Here is a 27,765-nt window from a genome sequence, read left to right on the forward strand (position 1 = left end):
TTCAACACAACATACTACATTTTCTAATCAATTCTCATTCACAAATAATTGTTTTGATAAACACATTCTAGAACCCAACATCGTGACACTCAAGTACTGTCAGCTGCAACTGAACTGCTCCTTAACCAAATAATAATGCTCACTCATACAGCTATGGGGAATATCAAGATATAGAGCAAAATATCCGCTATAAAAACAAGGCATGGCCCTTCAGTTCTGCTTTCTGCAGCATTTTCCATCCCAAAGTATTAATCAATATGGCCACATTTACTGGAACTTACTTCAATTAACATAGGTTGAATCCAGGTTTAGTCATACTTAAGAGTTGATCCTTTGAAACCAACAGGATTTAAATTAGTCATGACCAACTTGTCCCCCTTATTTTACTGGGCCTACTCTAAGCAAGACTAAGTCGGGAGCCAACCAATATACTTTTAAGACCTTAACACTCTTTAATTCTTCTACATTAATGGCAAGAAAAGAGTTCCTGTAAAGAAACACAGGAATATATACTGCTGTTTAAAAGAAGTGTAATAACCTAAGTTCTGCCATTTCTAGTACATGATTGTTGCAGGAGTGAAACCCAGCCTTCCTCCTTCCAAGGAGCCTCCGTCAACTAGAGAGAGTATGGCTACTTCCACTATAAGCAGTAATAGGAAGCACAGCCAAGAAAAACTCAGGGATATTCCCATAGGGCTTCACTGACAATCATCTTCTGGGCGGGATGTGTGTGAAGGAGAGACATTATGGACCCTGAAATCAACGTATCACCTCCAGAATAACCTACAGAAATAGGCAACATTGTTTCCTTCTGTTCATGCAAATATATGTTATGTTTATTATTTTTTGTTTGTTTGTTCATTCATTCATTCATTCATTCCATCTCATTTGTATACCACCCAATAGCTGAGGATCTCTGGGTAGTTCACAAAATTAAAACCACAAAAATACAACAGAAAATACAATATGAGATATAATAGATTAAAATTACAGAATAAAAATGCAACCAGAGTAAAACTAGCAGCAGTGCAGATATTTAAAATGCAATAGCAGATTTAAGACATCAGAGCTAAAAAACTGGAATGTTAAAATGCTAAAAATGCCTGGGAAAATAAAAAGGTCTTCACCTGGTGCGTGAAAGAATACAGTATAGGTGCCAGGCAAACCTCTCTACGGCATTCGTTCCACAACTGGAGTGCCATAGCAGAAAATGCCCTTTTCTTAGTAGCCACCTGCCTTACCTCTTTTGGCAGGGGCTCCTGGAGAAGGACCCCTGAGGATGATCTTAGGGTCTGGGCAGGTACATATGGGAGGAGGTGATCCTTCAAGTAACCTGGCCCCAAGCCATTTAGGGCTTTGAATGTTAATGCCAGCACTTTGAATTGGGCTCAGAAAGGGACTGGCAGCCAGTGCTCCTGGAAAAATACTGGCATAGTATGTTCTCATTGGCCACTCCTCATTAACAATCTTGCTGCCCTGTTTTGGACCAGCTGAAGTTTCTGGACCGTTTTCAAAGGCAGCCTCACGTATAATGCATTCCAGTATTCCAGACGAGAGGTTATCAGATCATGGATAACCGTAGCTAGGCTATCTCTGTCCAGATAAGGGCATAGTTGGTATATCAGCCTAAGCTGATAAAAGGTGCTCCATGACAATGAGACCACCTGTGCCACAAGTGACAGTTCTGGGTCCAAGAACACCCCAAACGACAAACTTTATCGTTTAGTGGGAGTGCAACCCCCTCCAGAAAGGTTGAATATCACCTAGTCAGGCAGACGAACACCCACTAACTGTACCTCCGTATTGTCTGGATTGAGTCTTAGTTTATTGGCCCACATCCAGTCCATTACCGTGCTCAGGCACCAATTCAGAACAGCCAAAGCCTCACCTGGATTTGATGAAAGAGAGGTAGAGCTGGATGTCATCCGCATATTGATGACACCTCAGCCCACACCTCAGAATGACCTCCCCCAGCGGTTTCATACAGATGTTAAGCAACATGGGGGACAAAATAGAGCCCTGTGGAACCCCATGGCATAGTTGCCAAGGCACAGAGCAATAATCCCCCAGCGTCACCTTCTGGAATTGGCCATCCAAGTAGGAGCGGAACCACTGCAGCACAGTGCCTCCAATTACCAGCTGAGACAACCTATCCAGAAGGATACCATGGTCAATGGTATTGAAAGCCGCTGAGAGGTCTAAGAGAATCAACAGGGTCACACTCCCCCGTCCCTCTCCCAGAAAAGTTCATCTCACAGGGCAACCAAGGCAGTTTCCGTTCCAAAACCAGGCCTGAAGCCTGACTGAAATGGATCTAAATAATCCGTTTCCTTCAAGAGTGACTGGAGTTATCCAGCATGTACTCGCTCAAGTAGCTTGCCCAGGAAGGGGATGTTAGCCACCGGCCTATAGTTGTTAACGTCCTCTGGGTCCAGGTTAGGCTTTTTCAGGAGAGACCTAATTACTGCCTCTTTTAAAGAGGCAGGTACCACTCCCTCTCTCACAGAGGAATTTACAATCTCCTGGACACAACCAGATATCCCTTCATTGTTCGAAGTGATAAGCCATGAAGGGCAAAGGTTGAGCACACAGGTGGTCGACTGGACTTGGCCAAGCACCTTGTCTGCATCCTCTGGCCTCAATAACTGAAACTCATCCAATAAAACTGGACTGAATGCCTCTACTGAGTGTTCTAATTGCCTCTACTGATGGAACTGCATTAATTGTAGTGTCCAATTCACAACAAATCTGAGCAACTTTATCTTGAAAGTGCCGTGCATACTTGTCACAGTGTGCTACCAAGGTTTCTACAGTTTCTTTCCCTGGCCCAGAACATAGCAAGCCACGAACCCCTCAGAAAAGCTCCACTGGATGACACTGAGAAGATGCAATGCTGATAGAAAAGAACTGTCTCTTTGCCACGCTCCCCACCACGGAGTAGGTTCGATCATGAGCTCTAACCTGTGTTCAATCGGACCCACCACAAGTTTTCCTCCACCTGCATTCTAGCCATCTCCCCTCTTGCTTCATTGACCTCAGCTTGGGTGTCTACAATGGAGCTGGCCAGGCTCTGCTCAAAGGGAGAGGGTGCTTGGGAACAATCGTGTTGACTGCCCGAGTCATCTCTGCATTCCACAGAGCGACCTGGGCTTTGACAGGAGCACCAGCCATACCAGCTGGAAAATCCCAGAGCCCTCTGGAATCCATCGGAATCCATTAGCCCCTGGGGGTGGACCATTTTAATAGGTCCCTTGCAGCAGGGAAAGGCTGCTGAGAGTTTAAACCTCAATAGGAAGTTAACTCATTTCCTTAATAACATGAAGCAGCAGATGACACTAGGCAGTTCCAAGTTTTGTCTCCAAGTGTGTCTGCAAAGACATCCACAAAGGTGTGTGGATGTTTTCAGCAAGCATGTAAACCAGGGATGCACACAACCCACAGCCATCCAGCCCTGTTGTGCGGACCCTCAAAACCCCCAGCTGCCATCATAAGAACCACTGCCATAAAAAACACAGCAGTGCAGCACTAAGAGCTACTGGTGCCAGTAAAGCAGCGAGAGAGTTGGGGTGGCTGAGGCAGGGAGGGAGCTGTATCTGCCACCCTTTCTGAGTGACCATGAAGCAGCCAAGATCGCTGCTTTACCACCAGTAAAGCAGTGATTGTGTCAAGGTGGCTTGGGCAGGGAGCAGGCTACAGATTCCTTCCACCACCAGGGAGCCCAAAGCAGCGACCCCTGAAAAGAAAGCATGTGAGAGAGAGAGAGAGTGTGTGTGTGTGTACATCCCAGACACCAGATGCTGCCCTTGGGACCAAAAAGGTTTGGCTCCCCTGATATCAACTAACTGAAGCCCTCGATGTGACAACTGGAAGTACCTTACTTCACAAATAATAGAAAGAAGAGCAGCAGCTGCTGTACCCAGCTAGGGTTGCTGGGTCCTTCCTCCACATAAGGTATCTGTCTTTATGAAAGCTCTGCAATATCAAGAGAGGATGAAGCCGGTGTGCCTTCCTCACCCCACTATTCCACCACTTTCTTTACTCATCCTTCTCTCCACCCTGCTGAAGAGCAAAACCCAAGTCCTACTTGCTTCAGCAAACAAGTAACAATGGTGAGCAAAAAGCACAATGGCTGCAAAGGTTTTTGTCTGTGCTGAAACCTTTTAAAGAGAGAAGAATCATCTGCAGGCAAAGAGCTAGAAACAGTAGTTTCAAAGTAGCTGGCAGCCCAAACCAGCTAAAAATTATTAATCTCCCAATGCTTTAATTGAAAATCTTCACATATTTACTGAACACCTTACCTGCTTGTTGGTGTGTTAAAGCTAAAAGAAAGCAACTGATTCCAAAATGGGTCATTCTCCGAGATCGTCTCTCGTCCTGACAGTTTTTTTAAGTACTCGTTTTCTGGAAGCTCATTAATGCTGCTGCTAGTTGCTCCCATCTTCTCTTTATTTGGTCTGTACTTCTTAAGGTTTCATGTCACTCAAACAAAGCCTACAAACAGATTGAAGAAATTTATACACCACTCGCATCACATCTTTTTGACAAACTATACACACAATTTTGCAAAGAAAAATAACACTCTGATTTCATGCCAAAAACTCACTGAACAGCAAAACCACACTGGAGGAGGAAGGTACTGGAGACATTTAAGTAAGGCTGTAGCAAGTGATATGATGGTTTCAAGGTTTCGCCTGGAGCTGATGGGACTGCCCCTAGGGCTGCTGGGAGCAATAAAGGCAGAAAAGTTTGATCAGACGTTCTTGTGTGCTTTGCCCAAGCTGGATTTTATATTTTTGAAAATGGAGCATCAATTTTTCTGCCTTTCTTACTCCAAGCAGCTCTAGGGGCAACTCTAAGTGAAACCTGAAACCATCACCTGCTAGAGCAGTGGTGGGCAACTTGCTTTGGCTTAAAACTTCACCACTGGCTATGCTGGCTAGAGCTGATGAGAATTGTAGGCCGAAATATCTGGAGGGCAACAAGCTGCCCACCCCTGCATCTTATTTGAATGCCTGCAGACCCTTCCTCCTGCATTCCACCTCCAGACCATGATCATGCAGACATCTTCACTATAACATCCAGTCAGTCTTTTTCCCCCTTTATGGATCACTGCCTTGTTGTGGCGAAGGGGCTTGCGTAACTCAGTGAAGTCATAAGCTATGCCGTGCAGGGCCACCCAAGACGGACAGGTCATGGCAGAGAATTCTGACAAAATGTGGTCCACTGGAGAAGGAAATGGCAACCCACTCCAGTATTCTTGCCAAGAAAACCCCAATGGAACGTATCACAAGGCTAAAAGAGATGACGCCGGAAGATGAGCCCCTCAGGTCGGAAGGTGTCCAATATACTACTGGGGAAGAGCAGAGGGAATTTCCAAGTAGTGCCAGAAAGAGTGAAGCGGCGGGGCCAAAGCCGAAAGGACACTCAGCTGTGGATGTGTTTGGTGGTGAAAAGAAAGTCCGATGCTGTAAAGAACAATATTGTTTAGGAACCTGGAATGTCAGATCAATGAATCAAGGTAAGCTGGAGGTGGTCAAAAAGGAGAAGGCAAGATTGAACATCGACATCTTGGGAATCAGCGAACTCAAATGGACAAGCATGGGTGAATTTAATTCAGGTGACCATCATATCTACTACTGTGGGCAAGAATCCCTTAGAAGAAATGGAGTAGCACTCATAGTCAACAAAAGGGTGGGAAAAGCAGTACTGGGGTACAATCTCAAAAACGATAGAATGATCTCAGTACGAATCCAAGGCAAACCATTCAACATCACAGTAATTCAAGTCTATGTCCCAACCACTGAGGCCGAAGAAGCTGAGGTTGATTGCTTCTATGAAGACCTACAACACCTTCTAGAACTAACACCAAAAAAAGATGTCCTCTTCATCATAGGGGATTGGAATGCTAAAGTAGGAAGTCAAGAAATCACTGGGATAACAGGCAAGCATGCCCTTGGTGTACAAAGTGAAGCAGGACAAAAGCTAATCGAGTTTTGCCAAGAGAACACGCTGATCATAGCAAACACTCTTTTCCAACAGCACAAGAGGCGACTCTACACATGGACATCACCAGATGGTCAATATCGAAATCAGATTGATTATGTACTTTGCAGCCAAAGATGGAGAAGCTCTATACAGTCAGTCAAAACAAGACCCGGAGCTGACTGTGGCTCAGATCATGAGCTGCTTCTTGCAAAATTTCGGCTTAAATTGAAGAACCTAGAGAAAACCACTAAACCATTCAGGTATGACCTCAATCATATCCCTGATGAATATACAGTGGAGGTGACGAATAGATTTCAGGGATTAGACCTGATAGACAAGAGTGCCTGAGGAACTATGGACGGAGGTCTGTAACATTGTTCAGGAGGCAGCAACTCAAATCATCAGAAAGAAGAAGAAATGCAAGAAAGCAAAGTGGCTGTCTGATGAGGCTTTACAAGTAGCTGAGGAAAGAAGGGAAGCGAAAAGCAAGGGAGAAAGGGGAAGATATATCCAACTGAATGCAGAGTTCCAGAGAATAGCAAGGAGAGACAAGAAGGCCTTCTTAAATGAACAATGCAAAGAAATCGAGGAAAACAATAGAATGGGAAAGACTAGAGGTCTTTTCAAGGAAATCGGAGATCTCAAGGGAACGTTTTGTGCAAAGACGGGCATGATAAAGGACAAAGAAGGCAGGGACCTAACAGAAGCAGATGAGATTAAGAAGAGGTGGAAAGAATACACAGAAGAACTATACAGGAAAGATCTCAATGTCCCTGATAGCCATGATAGTGCGGTCACTGAACTTGAGCCAGACATCCTAGAGAGTGAAGTCAAGTGGGCTTTAGAAAGCATTACTAACAACAAAGCTAGCAGAGATGACAGTCTTCCAGCTGAGCTATTTAAAATCCTAAAAGATGGTGCTGTTAAAGTGCTGCACTCAATATGCCAACAAATTTGGAACACTCAACAGTGGCCACAAGACTGGAAAAGGTCAGTTTACATTCCAATTCCAAAGAAGGGCAATGCCAAAGAGTGTTCAAACTACCGTACAATTGCGCTCATTTCACATGCCAGCAAGGTGATGCTCAAACTCCTACAAGCTAGGCTTCAGCAGTATGTGAACTGAGAACTACCAGAAGTACAAGCTGGGTTACGAAGAGGCAGAGGAACTAGAGATCAATTCGCCAACATTCACTGGATCATGGAGAAAGCAAGAGAATTCCAGAAAAACATCTATTTCTGCTTCATTGACGACGCTAAAGCCTTTGATTGTGTGGATCACAACAAACTTTGGCAAATTCTTAAAGAGATGGGAGTACCAGACCACCTTACCTGTCTCCTGAGAAACCTGTACGAGGGTCAAGAAGCAACAGTAAGAACTGGACATGGAACAACCGATTGGTTCAAAATTGGGAAAGGAGTACGACAAGGCTGCATATTGTCACCCTGCTTATTTAATTTATATGCAGAGTACATCATGAGAATTGCCAGGTTTGGATGAATCACAGGTCGGAATTAAGACTGCTGGGAGAATTATCAACAACCTCAGATACGCAGACGATACCACCCTAATGGCAGAAAGCAAAGAGGATCTAAAGAGCCTCTTGTTGAGGGTGAAAGTGGAGAGTGCAAAAGCTGGTTTGAAACTCAACATTAAAAAAACTAAGATCATGGCATCTGGCCCCATCACTTCCTGGCATACAGAAGGGGAAGAAATGGAAGCAGTGACAGATTTTATTTTCTTGGGCTCCAAGATCACCACAGACGGTGACTGTAGCCATGAAATTAAAAGACGCTTGCTCCTTGGGAGGAAAACTATGGCACACCTAGACAGCATAGTAAGAAGCAGAGACATCACCTTGCCGACAAAGGTCCGTCTAATCAAAGCTATGGTTTTCCCAGTAGCAACGTATGGCTGTGAGAGCTGGACTATAAGGAAGGCTGAGCGCCGAAGAATTGATGCTTTCGAACTGTGGTGCTGGAGAAGACACTTACGAGTCCCCAGGATAGCAAGGAGGTCAAATCAGTCAATCCTAAAGGAAATCAACCCTGACTGCTCCTTAGAAGGACAGATACTGAAGCTGAAACGCAAATATTTTGGCCACCTAATGCGAAGAGAAAACTCTCTGGAAAAGAGCCTGATACTGGGAAAGATTGAAGGCAAAAGGAGAAGGGGACGGCAAAGGATGAGATGGCTAGATAGCATCACCAATGCAATGAATATGAACTTGAGCACGCTCCGGGAGAGAATGGAAGACAGGAAGGCCTGGTGTGCTATGGTCCATGGGATCACGAAGACTCGGACACGACTTAAAGACTGAACAACAGTCTTTTTTTCCCCCTCCTATTGCCCCCCACTATTGCCACCAAACTACTTTTTGTAACATCTTGCTTAATGAAGAGGTCTGAAGATCGTGAAAGCTTGCATATTTTTGGTGATCTTTTTGTTGACCTAATAGAGCTATTATTATTATTATTATTATTATTATTATTATTATTAAATTTATTAATCGCCCATCTGGCTGGTCACCCAGCCACTCTGGGCGATGTACAACATACAATAAAACAGTTTAAAACAATAAAATTCTACAATAAAAACATTTTCTAAAATACCCTAACCCATCCCAAATGCCTGCCTGAACAACCACGTTTTTAATGCACAACGGAAGCTCATTAAAGAGGGGGCATGACGGAGTTCCCTAGGGAGGGAGTTCCACAGAGTGGGGGCCACCACAGAAAAGGCCCTCTCCCTCGTCCCCACCAGTCTAGCTGTCCTGGCTGATGGGACAGAGAGAAGGCCATCCGAGGCTGATCTCGTTAAGCGGCCTGTCTGGTGCTGCTGGAGGCGCTCCTTAAGATAGGCTGGGTCGCAACCATATAGGGTTTTAAAGGTCAAAACCAACACCTTGAATTTGGCCCAGAAAACAACTGGTAACCAGTGCAACTCCTTCAGCACTGGAGTGATGTGATCTCGCCGGCGGCTGCCTTTAATCAAGCGAGCCGCCACGTTCTGAACCAGCTGCAGCTTCCGAACCATCTTCAGGGGTAACCCCACGTAGAGCGCATTACAGTAGTCTAAACGAGAGGAGACCAGGGCATGTACTACCGATGGGAGCAGATGGTCGGGAAGGAAGGGGCGCAGCCGCCGTATCAGATGGAGTTGATACAGCGCTGTCCAGCTCACAGCTGACACCTGAGCCTCCATGGACAACTGGGAGTCCAAAATGACCCCCAGGCTGCGGACCTGGTCTTTCAAGGGTAGCCGTACCCCATTCAGCACCAGGTCAACATCCCCTAGCCTCCTCTTGTCTCCCACCAAAAGTACCTCGGTCTTGTTAGGGTTCAGCTTCAGCTTATTCCTCCCCATCCAGCCACTCACCGTCTCCAGACATTTGGACAGGGATTCTACGGCCAACCTTGGTGAAGATTTGAATGAGAGGTAAAGCTGCGTATCATCCGCATATTGATGACACTGCACCCCAAACCTCCTGATGATAGCCCCCAGCGGCTTCACATAGATGTTAAATAGCATCAGGGAGAGGATGGAACCCTGTGGCACCCCACAAGTAAGTGGCCACGGGTCCGAAACCTCCTCTCCCAGTGCTACCCTCTGATACCTGCCAGAGAGGAAGGACCGGAACCACCGCAATACAGTGTCTCCAATGCCCAACCCCTCCGGGCGGTCCAGGAGGATACTGTGGTCAGTGGTATCAAACGCCGCTGAGAGGTCGAGGAGAACAAGGAAGGAGCATTCACCCCTATCCAGAGCCCTCCTTGTATCATCTACCAAGGCGACCAAGGCCGTTTCTGTCCCATGCCCAAGCCTGAAGCCCGACTGAAATGGGTCTAGATAATAAGTTTCTTCCAAGTGTGCCTTCAGCTGCACTGCCACCACCCGCTCAATCACCTTGCCCAAAAATGGCAGATTTGAGACTGGGCGAAAGTTGTTCAGAACTTGAGGATCCAAGGAGGGCTTCTTTAAGAGCGGACTTATCACTGCCTCCTTGAGGGCTGATGGCATCACTCCCTCCTCAAGGGAGGCGTTCACCACCGCCCTGATCCCCTCACCCAGTCTCTCTCTGCAGCCCATAATGAGCCAAGATGGGCAAGGATCAAGTAAGCAGGTGGTCGGCCTTACAGATGAAAGCACCTTGTCCACTTCATCAGGAGGAAGAAGCTGGAACCAATCCCACAAAACCGGTTTGCCACAGGCCGCCTCTTGCTCACTAACTGTATCCACAGCGTGCAGAGTAACACACCTAATCTGGTCAATTTTATCTGCAAAGTGCCCTGCCAAGGCCTCACAGGAGGCCTTAGAATGCTCCGGTGGTTCCGGAGCCACAGGACCAACCAGGCTCCAGACCACTTGGAACAGCCTCCTGGGACAGCACTCTGCAGACGCGATGGAGGCAGCATAATATTCCTTTTTTGCTGCCTTCACCGCCACGTGATAGGCTGAAGACATAGCTCTAGCCCGTGTCTGATCATCTTTGGAGCGAGACTTCCGCCACCGGCGCTCTAGCCATCTCACCTCCTGTTTCAGAGCTCGTAACTGCAGATTGAACCATGGTGCAGTCCGAGCCCTGTTCAGGGGGAGAGGGCGTTTCGGAGCCACCTGATCTAATGCCCCAGTGATTGCGGCATTCCAGCCACCCACCAGGGTCTCAACCGAGTGGCCGTTGGCATGCCCCAGAGAATCCCCAAGCGCGTTCAGGAATCCATTTGGATCCATAAGACGCCTGGGGCGGACCATTTTAATGGGTCCTCCACCCCTGCGGAGGGGTTGTGGAACCGAGAAGTCCAACGTCACCAGATAGTGATCTGACCATGACAAGGGGGGGTGGATATACCCCCAACTTCCAGATCACTTCCCGCTTCTCCAGAAACAAACACAAGGTCTAGTGCATGACCGGCTACATGGGTGGGCCCAGTTAGAATATGGTGCAGCTCCCAGGAGGCCATGGTCTCCATGAAGTCCCGAGGTGCTCCTGTGAGGTTGGCCTCCGAATGTACGTTGAAGTCCCCCAACACCAATAAGTTAGGGGACTGTACACGCACATCAGAGACCACCTCAAGCACCTCGGCCAGGGAGTCAGTCGTGCAGCGGGGTGGACGGTACACGAGCAGAATCCCCAGACTGCCCTTCGGGCCCAACCTCCAGTACATGCACTCAGCAACCTTGGTCTCCCGGAGAGGGGGTCTGGTGAAGACCAAGGACTCTCGGTAGATAACAGCCACTCCCCCTCCCCGATCCCCAGCCCTCGGCTGCTGTGCATACGAAAATCCAGCTGGACACATGGCTGCAAGGGTTGGGGCAGCAGCCTCGGCCAGCCAGGTCTCCGTAATACATGCCAGGTCTGCATTGTTACACTAATATGGTTTTTGGAATTTGTCTTTTGGCCAAGACAGCTACCTTTGCTTTTGTGAGATCTGGAGAAGAAACTCTGGATTTTATATTTAATGACCCCTTTGTAAGTGATACAAGCGGAGAAACTTTATATATAGATTAGGGGTTCACAACCTATATCCCCCCCAGGCCTTTGCTTTAGCCCATCAAGGGTGCCATAAGCTCACCACCACCACATTCCCCCACCATCTCCAATCTGACCACCACCTGTACTCTCTAATCCCTCCTGCAGAGATCCACATACAGAACACTCTTTTCCTGCTGCTGCCAGCAGTGAGGAAAGAGCGATCTGTTTCAGAATCATTGAGATGTATGTACAAGTGTATGTGTGTGCATTTGTATGTGTTTGTGTGCATGCATGCGCGTGTGTGTGTGCGCACACGCACACATGCGTGGCCCCTGAGCCAGCACCACATGTGACCCACAAGGCCGAAAAGGTTGTACACTCCCAGTACAGATAAACTAAACAACACCACGTTGGCATCTAAGGAAAACATAGGAAATTTAAACATTTAACAGATATTAAGATGTCATCTTTCCTAACCTAGCACATTTACATTAGTGTTGTACCAACTGTACAATATTATGAGTTACATGTTTTGTGAAGCAGTGCACGTGATCATTCACTTTCTCAGGGAATCAAACCACTAGCAATTCAATGTTATTTGTATGCTAAACACTCTTGCCCCACCCAGAATTTACTAGCCCATGAAAGATATACTACCATGAAGAAGGGGGAGGAATAAAACATTAAAAGGGTAGTGGGGATGGAAGCAGTAAGTCATTCACCAGCAGACGATGAACATAAACACCACAAAATAGAATCATAGAATAGTAGGGTTGGAAGGGGCCTACAAGGCCATCAAGTCCAACCCCCTGCTCAGTGCAGGAATCCAAGTCAGAGCATCCCTGACAAATGGCTGTCCAGCCTCATCTTGAAGGCCTCCAGTATGGGACAGCCAACCACCTCCCCAGGTAATTGGTTCCATTGTCGTACTGCTCTTACAGTCAGGAAGTTTTTCCTGATGTTCAGCCGGAATCTGGCTTCCTGTAACTTGCTAATCAGTTAATAAGTTGATGCTTCAGTGTTCAGAGCTCACTGATGCACACCATTCTTGAGAAAAAACTCTTAAAATCAGCACTCATGCATGCAACTAGCTGGCCATTTTTAAACTTCTAAAAAATATTACTCTGAGGCTCTGTTTGGAACCAGGTCCATCCCAATACACCACCAGAGAGTACAGTTATGGCCTGCATGATTCCTCCCTGCCTACCCCTATAGAGGGAGGAAACCATCAAAATGGGTGCCTGTTCTCTGACAAGGTGAAGCAGCACTGACTGGACAGAAGCTGCCTTTCTTTTCTGTCTTACTCCCTGTTCTTTAGGGGGGAGGCAGAGAAAAGAGAGGATCAGCACTTGCTGCACAGGAAAAGACGAGAATAAATGGGTTTTTCCCTTAAGGCTGGTGGACACGGGTGAAATAAATGTTCTGGAGGCTAGAATGGTTTGGAATGATCAGGGAGAATAACAAGAAGATGCAGAGCACAAACCAAACATCCCCTTCTAGTCAGAAAGCACCCAACTCTGCTCCCAACCGCTTGCTAAATCTAAGGCAGAGCAGAAGATTCAACTTTAGGCTACCACAGCAAGTTAAATTAGCTGAAGGGGAATTGGTTTGGAATGATACAGATGGGGAAATTAACTTGTTTGCTTTCTGTGAAATGTGACATGCAATGGATGTGGGGTCAAAGGAGTGGTTTGGTTATTTTAGGCATCTTACCCCCTGCCTTGTACTCAGTTTGTGGCCTTGGGCAGGTTACTTGTCTCCATGTAGCCCAGCATCCTGTTTCCAACAGAATATTTGGGAAGCTCGCAAGCAGGGCATGACAGCTGCAGCATTCCCTTGTTTGTCCCCACCAACGGAAATTCAGAGATGTGTGTCTTATGTGTATGAGTCTGGTCCTGCATGCATGTGCCTGAGAGAGAAGTGGGGGTGCATTATGTTGTCATCTCTCAGACTCTGGTATTGAACCCATCTCTAAAATGGCTAAATGTTTTCTAGAAAGCCTCCTAAACACTTACTTCCTTGATCATATATTGATATTCCATATGACATTGTAGACATTGTTTACTTGGACTTCCAAAAGGATTTCAATAAAGGCCCTCACCAAAGATTCCTGAGCAAACTTAGCAGTCATAAAATAAGAGAGGTCCTTTTATGGATCAGTAACTAGTTAAAGAAAAGAGAGCAGGAATAAATGGTACCTTCTCCCAATGGAGGGATGTAAATAGTGGAGGATCTGTATTAGGACCAATGCTTTTCCATTTATTCATAAATTATCTGGAATTAGGAGCAAGCAGTGAAGTGGCCAAGTTGCTGATGACACCAAATTATTTAGGGTGGTTAAAACAAAAAGGGATTGTGAGGAGCTCCAAAAGGATCTCTGCAAACTGGGAGAATGGGCATCCAGATGGCAAATGCGGTTCAATGTAACCAAGTATAAAGTGATGCAGGTTGAGGCAAAAAAATCCCAACGTCAAGTATAACCTGGTGGGATGTGAGTAGTGGTGACCGACCAAGAAAAAGATCTGGAGGTTGTGGTGTACAGCTCAGTGAAAATGTCAACCCAGTGTGCAGCCACTGTAGAAAAGGCAAACTCCATGTCAGGCATAATTAGAAAAGGAATGGAGAATAAAACTGCCAATATCATACTGCCTTTATACAAATCTGTGGTACGACCACACTTAGAATACTGTGTACAGTTCTGGTCGTAGCACCTAAAAAAATATATTGCAGAGCTGGAAAAAGTGCAAAGGAGGGCAACTACAATGATCAAGGGACTGGACCATCTCCCCTATGAGGGAAGGTTACAACAGCTGGGTTTAGCTTGGAAAAGGGGTGAGTAGGGGGAGACATGATAGAGGTGTACAAAATTATGCATGGTGTGGAGAATATAGATAGGGAAACATTTTTCTCCCTCTCTCGTTATACTAGAATGCAGGATCATCCCATGAAGCTGATTGGTGGGAGATTCAGGACAGGTAAAAGAAAGTACATCTTCACACAGCGCATAAACTATGGAATTCACTACCACAAGACATAGTGATGGCTAACAACTTGGATGGCTTTAAAAGAGGGTTAGACAAATTCATAGAGGAGAAGGCTATTGATGGCTACTAGTCTTGATGGCTATACGCTACCTCCAATATCAGATGCAGTATGCCTATGTACACCAGTTGCTGGGGAACATGGGCAGGAGTGTGCTGATGCACTCGTGCCTGCTTGTGAGTTTCCTGTTGACAGCTGGTTGGCCACTGTGTGAACAGAACGCTGGACTAGATGGACCCTTGGTCTGATCCAGCATGGTTCTTCTTATGACATGACCTATAGCAGGGGTGCAAAAAAGGCAACCTGCAGTGGTCCCCCCAAGTACTGTCTGGTGGCCCCAATCCCCAGAAAAAAAAAACACTCTAGGAACCATCTCTATGGTTTCTGCCACAGAAGTCTTGTTCCGCAAGCATTCCTGGAGCGTCCTAGGAAGGCTCCTGCCTGCGTCCTACAATGCTGTAAGATTAGAGCTTCTACGACAAGAACCATAAGCCCTGTTCCTGGAGAGGGTTTTTTCTTTCCCTGAAATTTCCAGGTAACAGAGTGTGGGATGTCAGGATCCTTCAGCAAGGGAGTGGATTAGAAGAAGGGAGAAAGACTAGGAGCCAGCATTCCTGGATGGCTAGTTTGTTTGAGAACTGAGGTTCTTGGGAGGAGTGTTGATTTTATCTGATCATAGTACACGCCAGGCCTCTGAAACACCCTTGGGCAAGAACTGGGTGCGAGAGGGTGGTATGAGAGAGTTGTATGTGAGTTGTATGTGAATGTGCATGCATATTCATGTGTGCATATGTGCAACACATATGGTCTTCAGAGGCCCTTCTCCAAGTGCACCCACCACATGAAGTGAGGCAGGTGGCTATTAAGGAGAGGACCTTTTCTGTTGTGGCACCCCTGTTGTGGAATGCCCTCCCCAAAGAGGCTCATGTGGTGCTTACATTGTGGTCTTTTCAGACCTTCTTAGTTTTCCAGGGACTTTAGATTTTTCAGTTTGCTGTTTTTAAATCTGTTACTATATTTTTACATTTTTACACTGCTGCTGGTTTTTACTTTTGTTTTGTACAGTACTTTTAAACTTTTTAAAATGTCATATTATGTTTTATCATGCTGTATTTTATGGTTTCAATTGTTTAGAACCACCCAGAAAGCTTCAGCTATTGGGAAGTATAAAAATGTAATAAATAAATAAACCCCCACCACCGCAGCAGACATCCGATGCAGCCCTCAGGGGTGAAAAGTTTATGCACACCAGATCTAGAATCTTGAGGCTTGGTTCAATTTTCTTGAAGTATCTGGTCTGGATATAGGTTACTGTCTACTTTATGATCATGGCACAGTTGTAGTCTGGATTGCATTGACTTGTCACAACCTGGTATCATGTGTGGATGGTACTATTTGGTGATAGAGGGCCTGCAACGTATGCCAATAGCTGGACACCACGGATGAACAGAGGTTCTTTTGTGGGCCCTACCTGCCAATTCACCAGGCTCTGCAAGTGCCAGTGGCTTGCCTGGGCAGGGACTTATAGAAATGGGATTACACCAGTGCTAACTCACAGGACCTGTTTGCACTTTTTTTGTTTAAAACTGTGGGTTATCATGAATAAGCCTGATCTTTCTCACTGCAAGCAGGAGCAGCTAAACAATCCACAAACCTTCCATCTGTGGTTTGGCTAGCATTACATCCCAACCAGAAACTGCAGCGTGACTCTCCCTTGACAAGCCAGAGAAACAACAATCCATGGGTTCTTCCTCTAGCTTATAAGGGGAGAGACAAGCCAGAGCATGTTGTGACATGCAGACTGAGCCACTATGCTGTCTCCAGAAAGTCACCTTCTCTTAACCTAGGCTCCTCATCTGTAAAATCTTAGCAACAGTGACCTATCTATCAGAGTTGCTGTAAGTGCAAAGTACAAAGACAAATATGACCATAAATCCTTAGCATATTAATTTGCAATTTAAATTATTAAGTGTAACAGTAACATTTAATACTTTTAAGTAACAGACATACATTTTGCTCATTCTAATATTTTCTAAGAATTTATAAAACATATTCCAGATTTTGTGATAAAAGCCAAAGTATCAAAGTTAAAACAAACAGCAAATAGCAACCAATGCTAGAGGATTCCTATAAAAAATTAAGCAAGCATGATTACAGACTACTAGTTCATACCTAGATGGCCATGCAATGTTCTATGGCAGAATGCCATTTCTTAATGTAGAAGAGCAAGTCTTATTATTAATTTGGGATTGATACATCCAAAATACAAAGTTATTAAGTTTATATTTGATGGACGTTGATCCCATACAATTGTACCACTATTAATATGAGCATCTATATAAATCTATAATCTTAGTTTAACTTTTCCATTTATCCCTAGGAAAAAATTAATCCCAAAGTCATTCTTCATGGGAAATCATAAACCCTGATGAGGGCACGAAGGGAAGCAAGCTTTTTTTTTTTTTTAGAGAGTCACTTGCCCACCCTTGCCCCCTGCAGTGCCACCTTACAGTCCAACAGACACCCCATCATGTATAAAATATGTATCACCTTGAATCAGCAAAGTACTTTACAATCTCATTCACTTCCTCATAACCTCTCCTCGATTTGTCAACAGCAGTAGACAGTTAGCACCCATGTACTTCCCTCTGATTGCTACATAGCAGAAGGTGTACATGTGAGCCCTCTGCTAAAAGGTTTCAATAACATTAAAGTTTTTATGTGCCAAAACAGTTTCTCACCTTTAGAGTTTCAAATTATCCTGCTGAGTGAATTTCAGACTTCCTTTAGAGGAGGACACAATAGGTACTGCAAAAACTGTAAGACAGATATATAAATATGAAGTTAATCAAGCATCAATGCCAAGCTTTCATGGTTTTCTTACAACAGAACCTGCATAGAGAATGAGTCCTTATGGAGTACACTTCATCTAGAATTACTAGGAAGTTAATGAGTAACCTTTCGTTATTCGCTAGTGCATCCTCCTTCATGGCCCTTTAATGCTAATACAAACATCACCATCAAGCCACTGACATGCAAGTGTCAAAGACCTTTCCCTTAGCAGTTAGGAAGGAATACTCGAAGATTATTTAAGAGTCATATTCACCGCAGTGTTTGAGCTTTTCTCATAGTTTATGACCACACTATCCTACTTCTAATTTTCCCCATTTACTTATATTTTGCTGTGGGGTGGACAGAAAGTAGACCGGGATCTACTGGTGCATCTCTGGGTGATTTATACTAGATCAGCAAGTTTCCAACTCCCAGTGTTTTGACAACAGCAAGTAAAATTGCAACAAAAATGGACCCTGTGCCAATCACTTCTCTCAGCTTCAGTGTTCCTCAACTGTAAAATATTAGTATTAATTGGTTGCCTCTAACAAGGTCTTTCCCCTTCATGGATCACTGCCTTGTTGTGGTGAAGGGGCTTGCGTAACTCAGTGAAGTCATAAGCTATGCCGTGCAGGGCCACCCAAGACGGACAGGTCATGGCAGAGAGTTCTGACAAAATGTGGTCCACTGGAGAAGGAAATGGCAACCCACTCCAGTATTCTTGCCAAGAAAACCCCAATGGAACGTATCACAAGGCTAAAAGAGATGACGCCGGAAGATGAGCCCCTCAGGTCGGAAGGTGTCCAATATACTACTGGGGAAGAGCAGAGGGAATTTCCAAGTAGTGCCAGAAAGAGTGAAGCGGCTGGGCCAAAGCCGAAAGGACACTCAGCTGTGGATGTGTTTGGTGGTGAAAAGAAAGTCCGATGCTGTAAAGAACAATATTGTTTAGGAACCTGGAATGTCAGATCAATGAATCAAGGTAAGCTGGAGGTGGTCAAAAAGGAGAAGGCAAGATTGAACATCGACATCTTGGGAATCAGCGAACTAAAATGGACAAGCATGGGTGAATTTAATTCAGGTGACCATCATATCTACTACTGTGGGCAAGAATCCCTTAGAAGAAATGGAGTAGCACTCATAGTCAACAAAAGGGTGGGAAAAGCAGTACTGGGGTACAATCTCAAAAACGATAGAATGATCTCAGTACGAATCCAAGACAAACCATTCAACATCACAGTAATTCAAGTCTATGCCCCAACCACTGATGCCGAAGAAGCTGAGGTTGATCGGTTCTATGAAGACCTACAACACCTTCTAGAACTAACACCAAAAAAAGATGTCCTCTTCATCATAGGGGATTGGAATGCTAAAGTAGGAAGGCAAGAAATCACCGGGATAACAGGCAGGCATGGCCTTGGTGTACAAAATGAAGCAGGACAAAAGCTAATCGAGTTTTGCCAAGAGAACACGCTGATCATAGCAAACACTCTTTTCCAACAGCACAAGAGACGACTCTACACATGGACATTCCAAGATAGTCAATATCGAAATCAGATTGATTATGTCCTTTGCAGCCAAAGATGGAGAAGCTCTATACAGTCAGTCAAAACAAGACCTGGAGCTGACTGTCGCTCAGATCATGAGCTGCTTCTTGCAAAATTTCGGCTTAAATTGAAGAACGTCGGGAAAACCACTAAACCGTTCAGGTATGACCTAAATCATATCCCTGATGAATATACACTGGATGCGAGGAATAGATTTCAGGGATTAGACCTGATAGACAAGAGTGCCTGAGGAACTATGGATGGAGGTCCGTAACATTGTTCAGGAGGCAGCAACTAAATCCATCCCAAAGAAAAAGAAATGCAAGAAAGCAAAGTGGCTGTCTGATGAGGCTTTACAAGTAGCTGAGGAAAGAAGGGAAGCGAAAAGCAAGGGAGAAAGGGGAAGATATATCCAGCTGAATGCAGAGTTCCAGAGAACAGCAAGGAGAGACAAGAAGGCCTTCTTAAATGAACAATGCAAAGAAATCGAGGAAAACAACAGAATGGGAAAGACTAGAGATCTCTTCAAGAAAATTGGAGATCTCAAGGGAACGTTTTGTGCAAAGATGGGCATGATAAAGGACAAAGAAGGCAGGGATCTAACAGAAGCAGATGAGATTAAGAAGAGGTGGAAAGAATACACAGAAGAACTATACAGGAAAGATCTGAATGTCCCTGATAGCCATGATAGTGCAGTCACTGAACTTGAGCCGGACATCCTAGAGAGTGAAGTCAAGTGGGCCTTAGGAAGCATTACTAACAACAAAGCTAGTGGAGATGACAGTCTTCCAGCTGAGCTATTTAAAATCCTAAAAGATGATGCTGTTAAAGTGCTGCACTCAATATGCCAACACATTTGGAACACTCAACAGTGGCCACAAGACTGGAAAAGGTCAGTTTACATTCCAATTCCAAAGAAGGGCAATGCCAAAGAGTGTTCAAACTACCGCACAATTGCGCTCATTTCACATGCCAGCAAGGTGATGCTCAAAATCCTACAAGCTAGGCTTCAGCAGTATGCGAACCAAGAACTACCGGAAGTACAAGCTGGGTTTCGAAGAGGCAGAGGAACTAGAGATCAAATCGCCAGCATTCGCTGGATCATGGAGAAAGCAAGAGAATTCCAGAAAAACGTCTATTTCTGCTTCATTGACGACGCTAAAGCCTTTGATTGTGTGGATCACAACAAACTCTGGCAAATTCTTAAAGTGATGGGAGTACCAGACCACCTTACCTGTCTCCTGAGAAACCTGTACGAGGGTCAAGAAGCAACAGTAAGAACCAGACATGGAACAACCTAGTGGTTCAAAATTGGGAAAGGAGTACGACAAGGCTGCATATTGTCACCCTGCTTATTTAACTTATATGCAGAGTACATCATGAGAAATGCCGGGTTGGATGAGTCACAGGTCGGAATTAAGATTGCCGGGAGAATTATCAACAACCTCCGATATGCAGACGATACCACCCTAATGGCAGAAAGCAAAGAGGATCTAAAGAGCCTCTTGTTGAGGGTGAAAGAGGAGAGTGCAAAAGCTGGTTTGAAACTCAACATTAACAAAATGAAGATGATGGCATCTGGCCCCATCACTTCCTGGCATATAGAAGGGGAAGAAATGGAAGCTGTGACAGATTTTATTTTCTTGGGCTCCAAGATCACTGCAGACGGTGACTGTAGCCATGAAATTAAAAGATGCTTGCTCCTTGGGAGGAAAGCTATGGCCAACCTAAACAGCATAGTAAGAAGCAGAGACATCACCTTGCCAACAAAGGTCCATCTAATCAAAGCTATGGTTTTCCCAGTAGTAATGTATGGCTGTGAGAGCTGGACTATAAGGAAGGCTGAGCGCCGAAGAATCAATGCTTTCGAACTGTGGTGCTGGAGAAGACTCTTACGAGTCCCCTGGACTGCAAGGAGGTCAAATCAGTCCATCCTAAAGGAAATCAAGCCTGACTGCTCATTGGAAGGACAGATACTGAAGCTGAAGCTCAAATATTTTGGCCACCTAATGCAAAGAGAAAACTCTCTGGAAAAGACCCTGATGCTGGGAAAGACTGAAGGCAAAAGGAGAAGGGGACGGCAGAGGATGAGATGGCTAGATAGCATCACCGATGCAATGAATATGAACTTGAGCACGCTCCGGGAGAGAGCGGAGGACAGGAAGGCCTGGCGTACTATGGTCCATGGGGTCACGAAGAGTCGGACACGACTGAACAACAACAACAACAAGGTCTTTGTACAACTCTGGAACACTGTCCTATCTGGGTAAACAGATCTTAGGCAAATGAGGCAGGGAAGTAGGGACTCCGGCCCTGGAAACATGGGATAAGCATCAGAGTGGAGCAAGGAATCATATTAAGAAAATATCACAAGGAACTATAGTAAAAGCCTATCAGACCCTGGGTTATTTTTAGAGCTGAGACCCTCAGCATGAAGGGTGCCCAAACTGAAAGAATGAACTGTTGCTCAAACTCCAGAGCACCTATAGGGTTCAAAACAAAGAGTTCAAAGGGTTTGATGGCTCAGAGACTGGATCAAGGATGGGTCAGAACAAACGTTGGCTCTGGGAAATGAAAAGTAACCTCAGGGAGGTTCCTTGCCCCATGACAGGCCATAGCAGTATAGCAGAAGATAATTAGTTACTGCTATTCAAAACAAAAGGTATTGTCAAGGTCATCCAGGTGGTATGTGAACCTGCTGACCTGTCTAGGGGATGGGAATGTTTCATGATTAGGCCAAATTTCCCACCAAGGTTCTCAATTGGCCAATTCAAAGGTACTTTCTGGGTTTGTGGACTGGGTGGTGGGCATGGCAATCAGGCGGCTCAGAGTACCTTCTACCAGCTTTGGCTGGTTCACCAGCTACGGCCTCTCCTGGACAGGGATAGCTTGGCCATAGTGGTACAAGCACTAGTAACCTCAAGACTGGATTACTGCAAAGCATTCTATGTGGGGCTGCCCTCCAGCTGTTGTCAGGGATGCCTCCTTTTCAGCAGGCAACTCCTTTGCACTGGCTGCCTATTCACTATGACACTGGCCAATTTTAAGGTTATGGTACTAGAGGATAAAGCCCTAAACAACTTCAGACCAGGATACCTGAGACAGCGCCTTCTCTCTCAGGTATCCTGAGAGAGAAGGCACATGGCAATCAGGCAGGCATTTAGCATGTTTCCATAGGGAGCAATTTCTTTTTAATTTAATCAATGGAAGAAGCATGTACATAATATGGCTCTAGCCACACTGTGGCTGTCCAGAGCCACTATGACATTCTTGGTAGTTTTCTGTGCCATGCTTCCGAAACCAAAATGGATTCTTGAGCCGATGAAATACATAGCTCACAATGCACATGCCCAGCCAGCCAGCATGTCTGAACTCCTCTATAATTCTGTTAGTGTTATCAGCAACAACTATTTTGTGGATAGCCACTGTTGATAATGTAGTTGTCATTGTCAGTGCTTTCTGTATTTCCGTCTGACCTCACTGTTTACAACCCTCCTGCAATCATATGTGCGTGTACACATACATGTTTGCATCTCTCTCTCTCTCTCTCACACACACACACACACACACACACCCCTGCAACACTGGATAAAACTTCATGTATCTGGTGAAGTGGACTGTAGTCCACCAAAACATATGCCATAAAGTTGTTAATCATAAAAAAGCCACAAGACTCTTGTTTGCTTTTATTTTTAAAATCTTGAACTGGGAGTACATTTTTGCAGGTTTGCAAATGTAACCATTGCTACTTTTACTGATTGCTTCATATTATGTTATAGCAAGAGTAAAGGGCCAAGTTTCAGAACGAAATGTTAATACATTTTCACTTAAACTTTAATCCAAGGTACTGGATTGTTTTTTGTTCTTTACTGAAAATACTTGAGTTCCTGCCTATTTGGATATTCTAGGGGCTTCATGTTGATATTGCCATTAGAGTAGTGAAAATGAACATTGTTGTTCAAGTAATAAAATGTTCAAAAGTTTTATGCATCTTTGTTGACTGAAGAACTATCTTCTGTCTTTCTACATTTCACAAGTTTTTATTTCCCCAAGCCACTAAACTACTTATATCTGTAGGTTCAATATTTTGTAATGCTTTATAGGCTACTCTGTAAGCTACTGAGACATTAAGAGTACAATTGGAAACAGTCTACAGCAGAAAGGGAGCTCAGCCCTGTAAAACTTCAACAAGATCACTTTGACATTCAGCCATAAAACTGTGCAAGTTAGAATCAGGCAGCTATCTCAAAACTTCAGTCTTATTTGCTTTCTGCTCACTGTCATCTCTCTGCTCACAGTAATATCTCACATGCTGGAGAGGCAAGTTGCAACCAACAGTAAACTTCTCATCCACAGTCAAAAACTCATGAATGTCAAACCTGAGTAAATCCACTTTGACATGTCCTCTGGGTGTAACAAGTTTCCCAAAATAAATCTATGAAATATTCTGGCACCAATATTCCCCCCCACCAAAGCCTGAGACCATGAAGGCTAGCAGGAAATGGGGGCACTGCCCAGGCTTAAACCCAGTCCCGAATACCCAAGGTTGCAGTTTCACTGCGAAGCCTCTAAAGCTTCATGTGGGAGAAGTCACAAGAGAAGCCAAGATACTGGAGCTCCCCAGGATCTACAGAAAATAAAGACTGGTGCCTCTCTGCATGAGCTTGGCATGATAAAAGGTATGAGCACCCACAACAGAAGGGCTGAATAGAGCTAAAAAACTAGAAAGAAAAAAGGTGAAAATAAGTTTTTTTTAAAAAACACTGCCTGGGATTTTGTCACAGGCATTTGCATCACATTACAGTGCCTTTTAGAGTTGACAGCAAAATGTCTGTCATCGTGATTGTATTGGGGGGGCAGGGCTTTGTACTGTAAAGATCCCTGGGGCTCACTTCCACCTGTGTCATCCCCGTCACTCAGGGTTAGGCCACCTAGTGTCAGGGAATATATGACAATGTGAATTTGCCCTTTGTGATACATTTAGTAGCCTACTGGTCCTTCTAGCCATGTTCTATCTACTCCGACCAGTGGTGGCATGCCAAGGCCTCAGGGGGAGGTCTTCCCTGGTCCTGTCAAAATCCTTCTAATTGGAGATGGGTTTGAAGCTGGGACCTTCTGCATGCAATGTATGCACTCTACCACTGAGCCACGGATCCTCATCTCTCCAGCGTCCTTATCATAGAATCATAGAATAGTGGGTTGGAAGGGGCCCACAAGGCCATGTAAATGTAGCACTTTACTTTTCCCCATAGGGGCAAATGGGAAAAAGAAAAGGGATGCACTCAAGGACACTGTTGGGGGGGCTAAACTTGTTTGTTGCCTCTTGGGAACCCAGCTACTAAGAACCATGCCAGCTCTGGTCTACATTGCTCCACCTTGGGTTCCATTTCTTGCTAATGTTACCATGCAGTTTTATAAATGTGCTCCTTGGTTTGACTTGATATGAGGAACCCTCTTATAGTCTTCACCTGACCGGTATGTCTGACTATGCGGACCTGAAGTCCTTAACACAGTGCTGATATATAGAGAAAAGCTGAAGGAATGCTTTTTTAAAAAAAATTGTAAAGCAGCTTGAGCAACAGGGGGCCTGGCAGTAGAAAAGTATTTGACATCTGGTACATGAAAAAGCATTTGTAAGGAAATCTGGTGACAGATGCTAATAGAACATCCAATCCCAAACTACTATTCTGCTTTCTCCCATCAACTGAAATTGTACAAGGTTTTTCTTATTATCAGTCCATTATATTTACATATCCTGCCTTTCCTACAAGGACATCAAGATAGCACACACTGGTTTCCCCCCATTTTTTCCTAACAATCCTGTGAATTAGGTTAGGTATACAGACTTACACACACTGAGCCAAAGCTTCCCAGTGAACTTCACAGCCAAGCAGAATCTGAACCTAGATCTCCCCACTCCAAATCCAACACACTATTCACTACATATGGGATGCATATATGAAGTTAAAAAAAAAAAAAAAAAGCTCCAACGTTCAGTTAGAACCAACTACAAGATGGCAGCTCTGGAGCAGAGCTATTCAGAAATAGCAGTGCAGGGGAATGGTTCCCAGAAGATGTTCTGTTTATAAAGTGTACAGCTACTCCATGTGCTTGCACTGAGCTTCCAAGGCCACACATCATAGAGGAAAACTGTCAGCATACCCACCACCACCACAGAAGCTTGTCCTTCAGTACTCACTTCAGTCTCACTGCAGAATCTCCAATAAGGTTGTAAAGAACCCCAGGTTCCCTGAGACACAATCTGAAAATTCATAGCATGCTTTAAATCTAATCTGAACCACATTAAATGCTCCTTGCCTCATCCTCCACCATGTCCCCATTTGTAAAGCGAGAACAAAAAGGCCCTTTGTTACTCTCTCCTTCTAAGTAGCAGAAAAAAGAGGAGTGGGGGCCAATGCATTTGACTGACCCAGTGTAGTTCAATATCCTATCCATTGGTTTGGCCATGAGAGACCCAGCTCAATGATACAACTCACTAGAGAACTTAAGCAAGCCATTATCTCTCTGCTTAATCTACCCTCACGAAGGGTAAAATTAGGTAAGGATATACTGCAACCTACCTTGGATAAAGGAGGTGAGAAAGGAAAGAAATGCAAATAAAATACTCAATGAGAAATGTCTTCCATAATGCTAATATCCTGATAGAAGAAACTACAAATCCTACTTGGAATAAGAAACCTACCGGTAGTGGCATAACTCTTTTTAGCCTTCGTTCCCATGGCCAATGTAAGCACTGTAATTCACTGTAATTCTAACAAAGCCCTGTTCAATTTACATGGGAAAGTTCATGCTATATCAGCTAACTAATTTCCATGTATATAGTTGCCTGATTTGTGTATTTACCTTTAAGAGTTGCATAGAGGGAATTTTTTTACCAGCTGTGGTTTCCCACACCATATTTTCTTTTCTGTGCATCCCTTGAATTCCTAAGGCTTGAAAAAGTGTTGGAATCCTTTTAGCACCTGAGTGCTAGCCGGGAAAGCAAGCCAATGGCCAACAGCTGAACACTTAAAAAAAATCCAAACCTGATATTCGACATATCAAGTTAAAACACACCAGTTTAAAGCTTTAGCTACAGTAAACTTGCCTTATGGGGACTGTTAAGATGGTCATGGGGAGAAAATGCACAGAGTGTTGCTTCTGAATAAGCCGTTCTGAAATAAGAAGTGCCACACAGAAGCATCACAACAATCCCTGCAATTGGTCCACCTCATCCCCCTTGGAGGGTTACCAATTCAGGATGGAAAGCATGTTGCTGTATCAAGAAATCTTCCTGAGTATTTTGGCTAGCAAGCTGCATGAATGCAAGCACAGTATTCCTGAAAACCAGTCATAAGGGCTGCATACAGCATTTTCAGAACAGATATTTGGGGGCTGCCACCCCAGGATTTTACCTAAAGCAAGTAGGAAATGGACCCTTAGGATTGTGCACTTGCTCCCCTCACCACACAGAAGGAAACAAGGGCACTGGAAGATCCCACATTAAAATACATTTTGAATGATTTAATTGGCTTACCCATACTAAGGGGAGCAAAGGAGGGAGTGTGGTAGCCTGAGGAAGAGGGCCTGAACAAGTAAACAGTCCCTAAAATGCTGGAAAGAACTTGGCAGAAGTAGCTTAGCACGTTCCGAATGTGTTGGATTCTGGGATCTACATCAATTTTGCCTTTTGGTTATGACTGCCCCAGCTGCTAATTCTTAGGAGGATTATTTCCCACGTATCTTTTATTTATCACCATTTTCTTTTTCAGCCAAAACATGTAATGAAACTGAAAACTCTCTGTACCAATTTTTTAAAATACAACGAGTCAAATAATACAAATAAAATGTTATGGTTTTGGTCCTTGTTTACAAAGCCCTAAACAACACAGGACCAGGATATTTAAGATCCCTTGATCCCCTACCAACATGCTTGACTGCTGTGCTCATCAGGAGATACCCTCCTGGTGGTACCCAAGACTTCAGAGATTTGGTCCATCCTGATTCAGAATAGGGCTTTTAGTGCTGTAGTGCTCAATTTCTGGAACTCCCTACAAATTAAGCAGGTGGCAACTCTTCTGGGTTTTCAGAAAGTAATCTTGTCCTCTGTATGAAGTCTTGTTTTTGTACATCGCTTGTGTTTCTATGTTGTTAAATTAAATAAATTTTTAAAATGAGTAAGGCCAGCTTCACAAAGCAGAGTCACCCTTTTAGCACTGGGGAGAAAAACTGGGAGAGTAAAGTCAAATAGTTTCGCCTTCCTCCAGTAACATGGCTATAGGAATGGGGCAGGCTAATTTTTATTAGAAGGCCTTTCACAACTCAGAGAGACTCAAGATCACTATAGCATATTTAGCCTTTGAGGCAAAAGTAATATACACCACCAAATCTTCCCTGGCCGATTAAAGAGCTATGAAGATCACCTCAGGACACAAAAACATGTGGCAAGACTGAAGCCTTTCACAATTCTATACATATTTCAACACCGTGCCTGTGACAATAAGCCATTCGTCCTGCTGCCTACAACTGGGCTAGCTGAATAACTTATTCAGAACACTGAAGTTACAGTGGAAACATATAAGCTACAAGGCTACTGAGAGCCTGAACAGAAACTGTGAATTAAACAGTAATAATGATACAGGACTACATTTTCACAGTACACCTCAGTGAGCAAGTGTGTGCCTGAAAGTATTTTATGAGCTTGTACAGGATATGGAGTATTTAAAGTGTTTATATAACAGTTCAGGAAAAGGGTATTTAAAATAAATTAAACTGTTTCCTTTCTCTGCTGTGAATGTATACAATAAGTTAATATAGGGGAGGGAAACAACTAGAAACACAGATGTCACTATCTGCTGGCTCATATCATTAGCAAACTATAATAC

At 44.4% G+C, this 27,765-nt stretch overlaps 1 protein-coding gene across 5 annotated transcripts in view; it reads right to left on the reverse strand.

Annotated features, from left to right (window-relative positions):
- The window catches only part of DYM (dymeclin), a 270,157-nt gene that overhangs the window by 236,923 nt on the left and 5,469 nt on the right, over positions 1 to 27,765 (reverse strand). For all 5 annotated transcript variants that reach the window (XM_084832890.1, XM_084832889.1, XM_084832886.1 and 2 more), the window contains exons 2-3: positions 17,243 to 17,318; positions 4,299 to 4,491 (exon numbers count right to left, since the gene is read on the reverse strand). In XM_084832890.1, the coding sequence (XP_084689016.1) occupies positions 4,299 to 4,438 (140 nt within the window). In that variant the 5' untranslated portion in view covers positions 4,439 to 4,491; positions 17,243 to 17,318. The remainder of the gene's footprint in view (positions 1 to 4,298; positions 4,492 to 17,242; positions 17,319 to 27,765) is intronic.

This window comes from Heloderma suspectum, chromosome 2 (genome assembly GCF_057233095.1).
Source record: "Heloderma suspectum isolate Gila_16-S chromosome 2, 16-S_ref, whole genome shotgun sequence".
Taxonomy (NCBI): Eukaryota; Metazoa; Chordata; class Lepidosauria; order Squamata; family Helodermatidae; genus Heloderma; species Heloderma suspectum.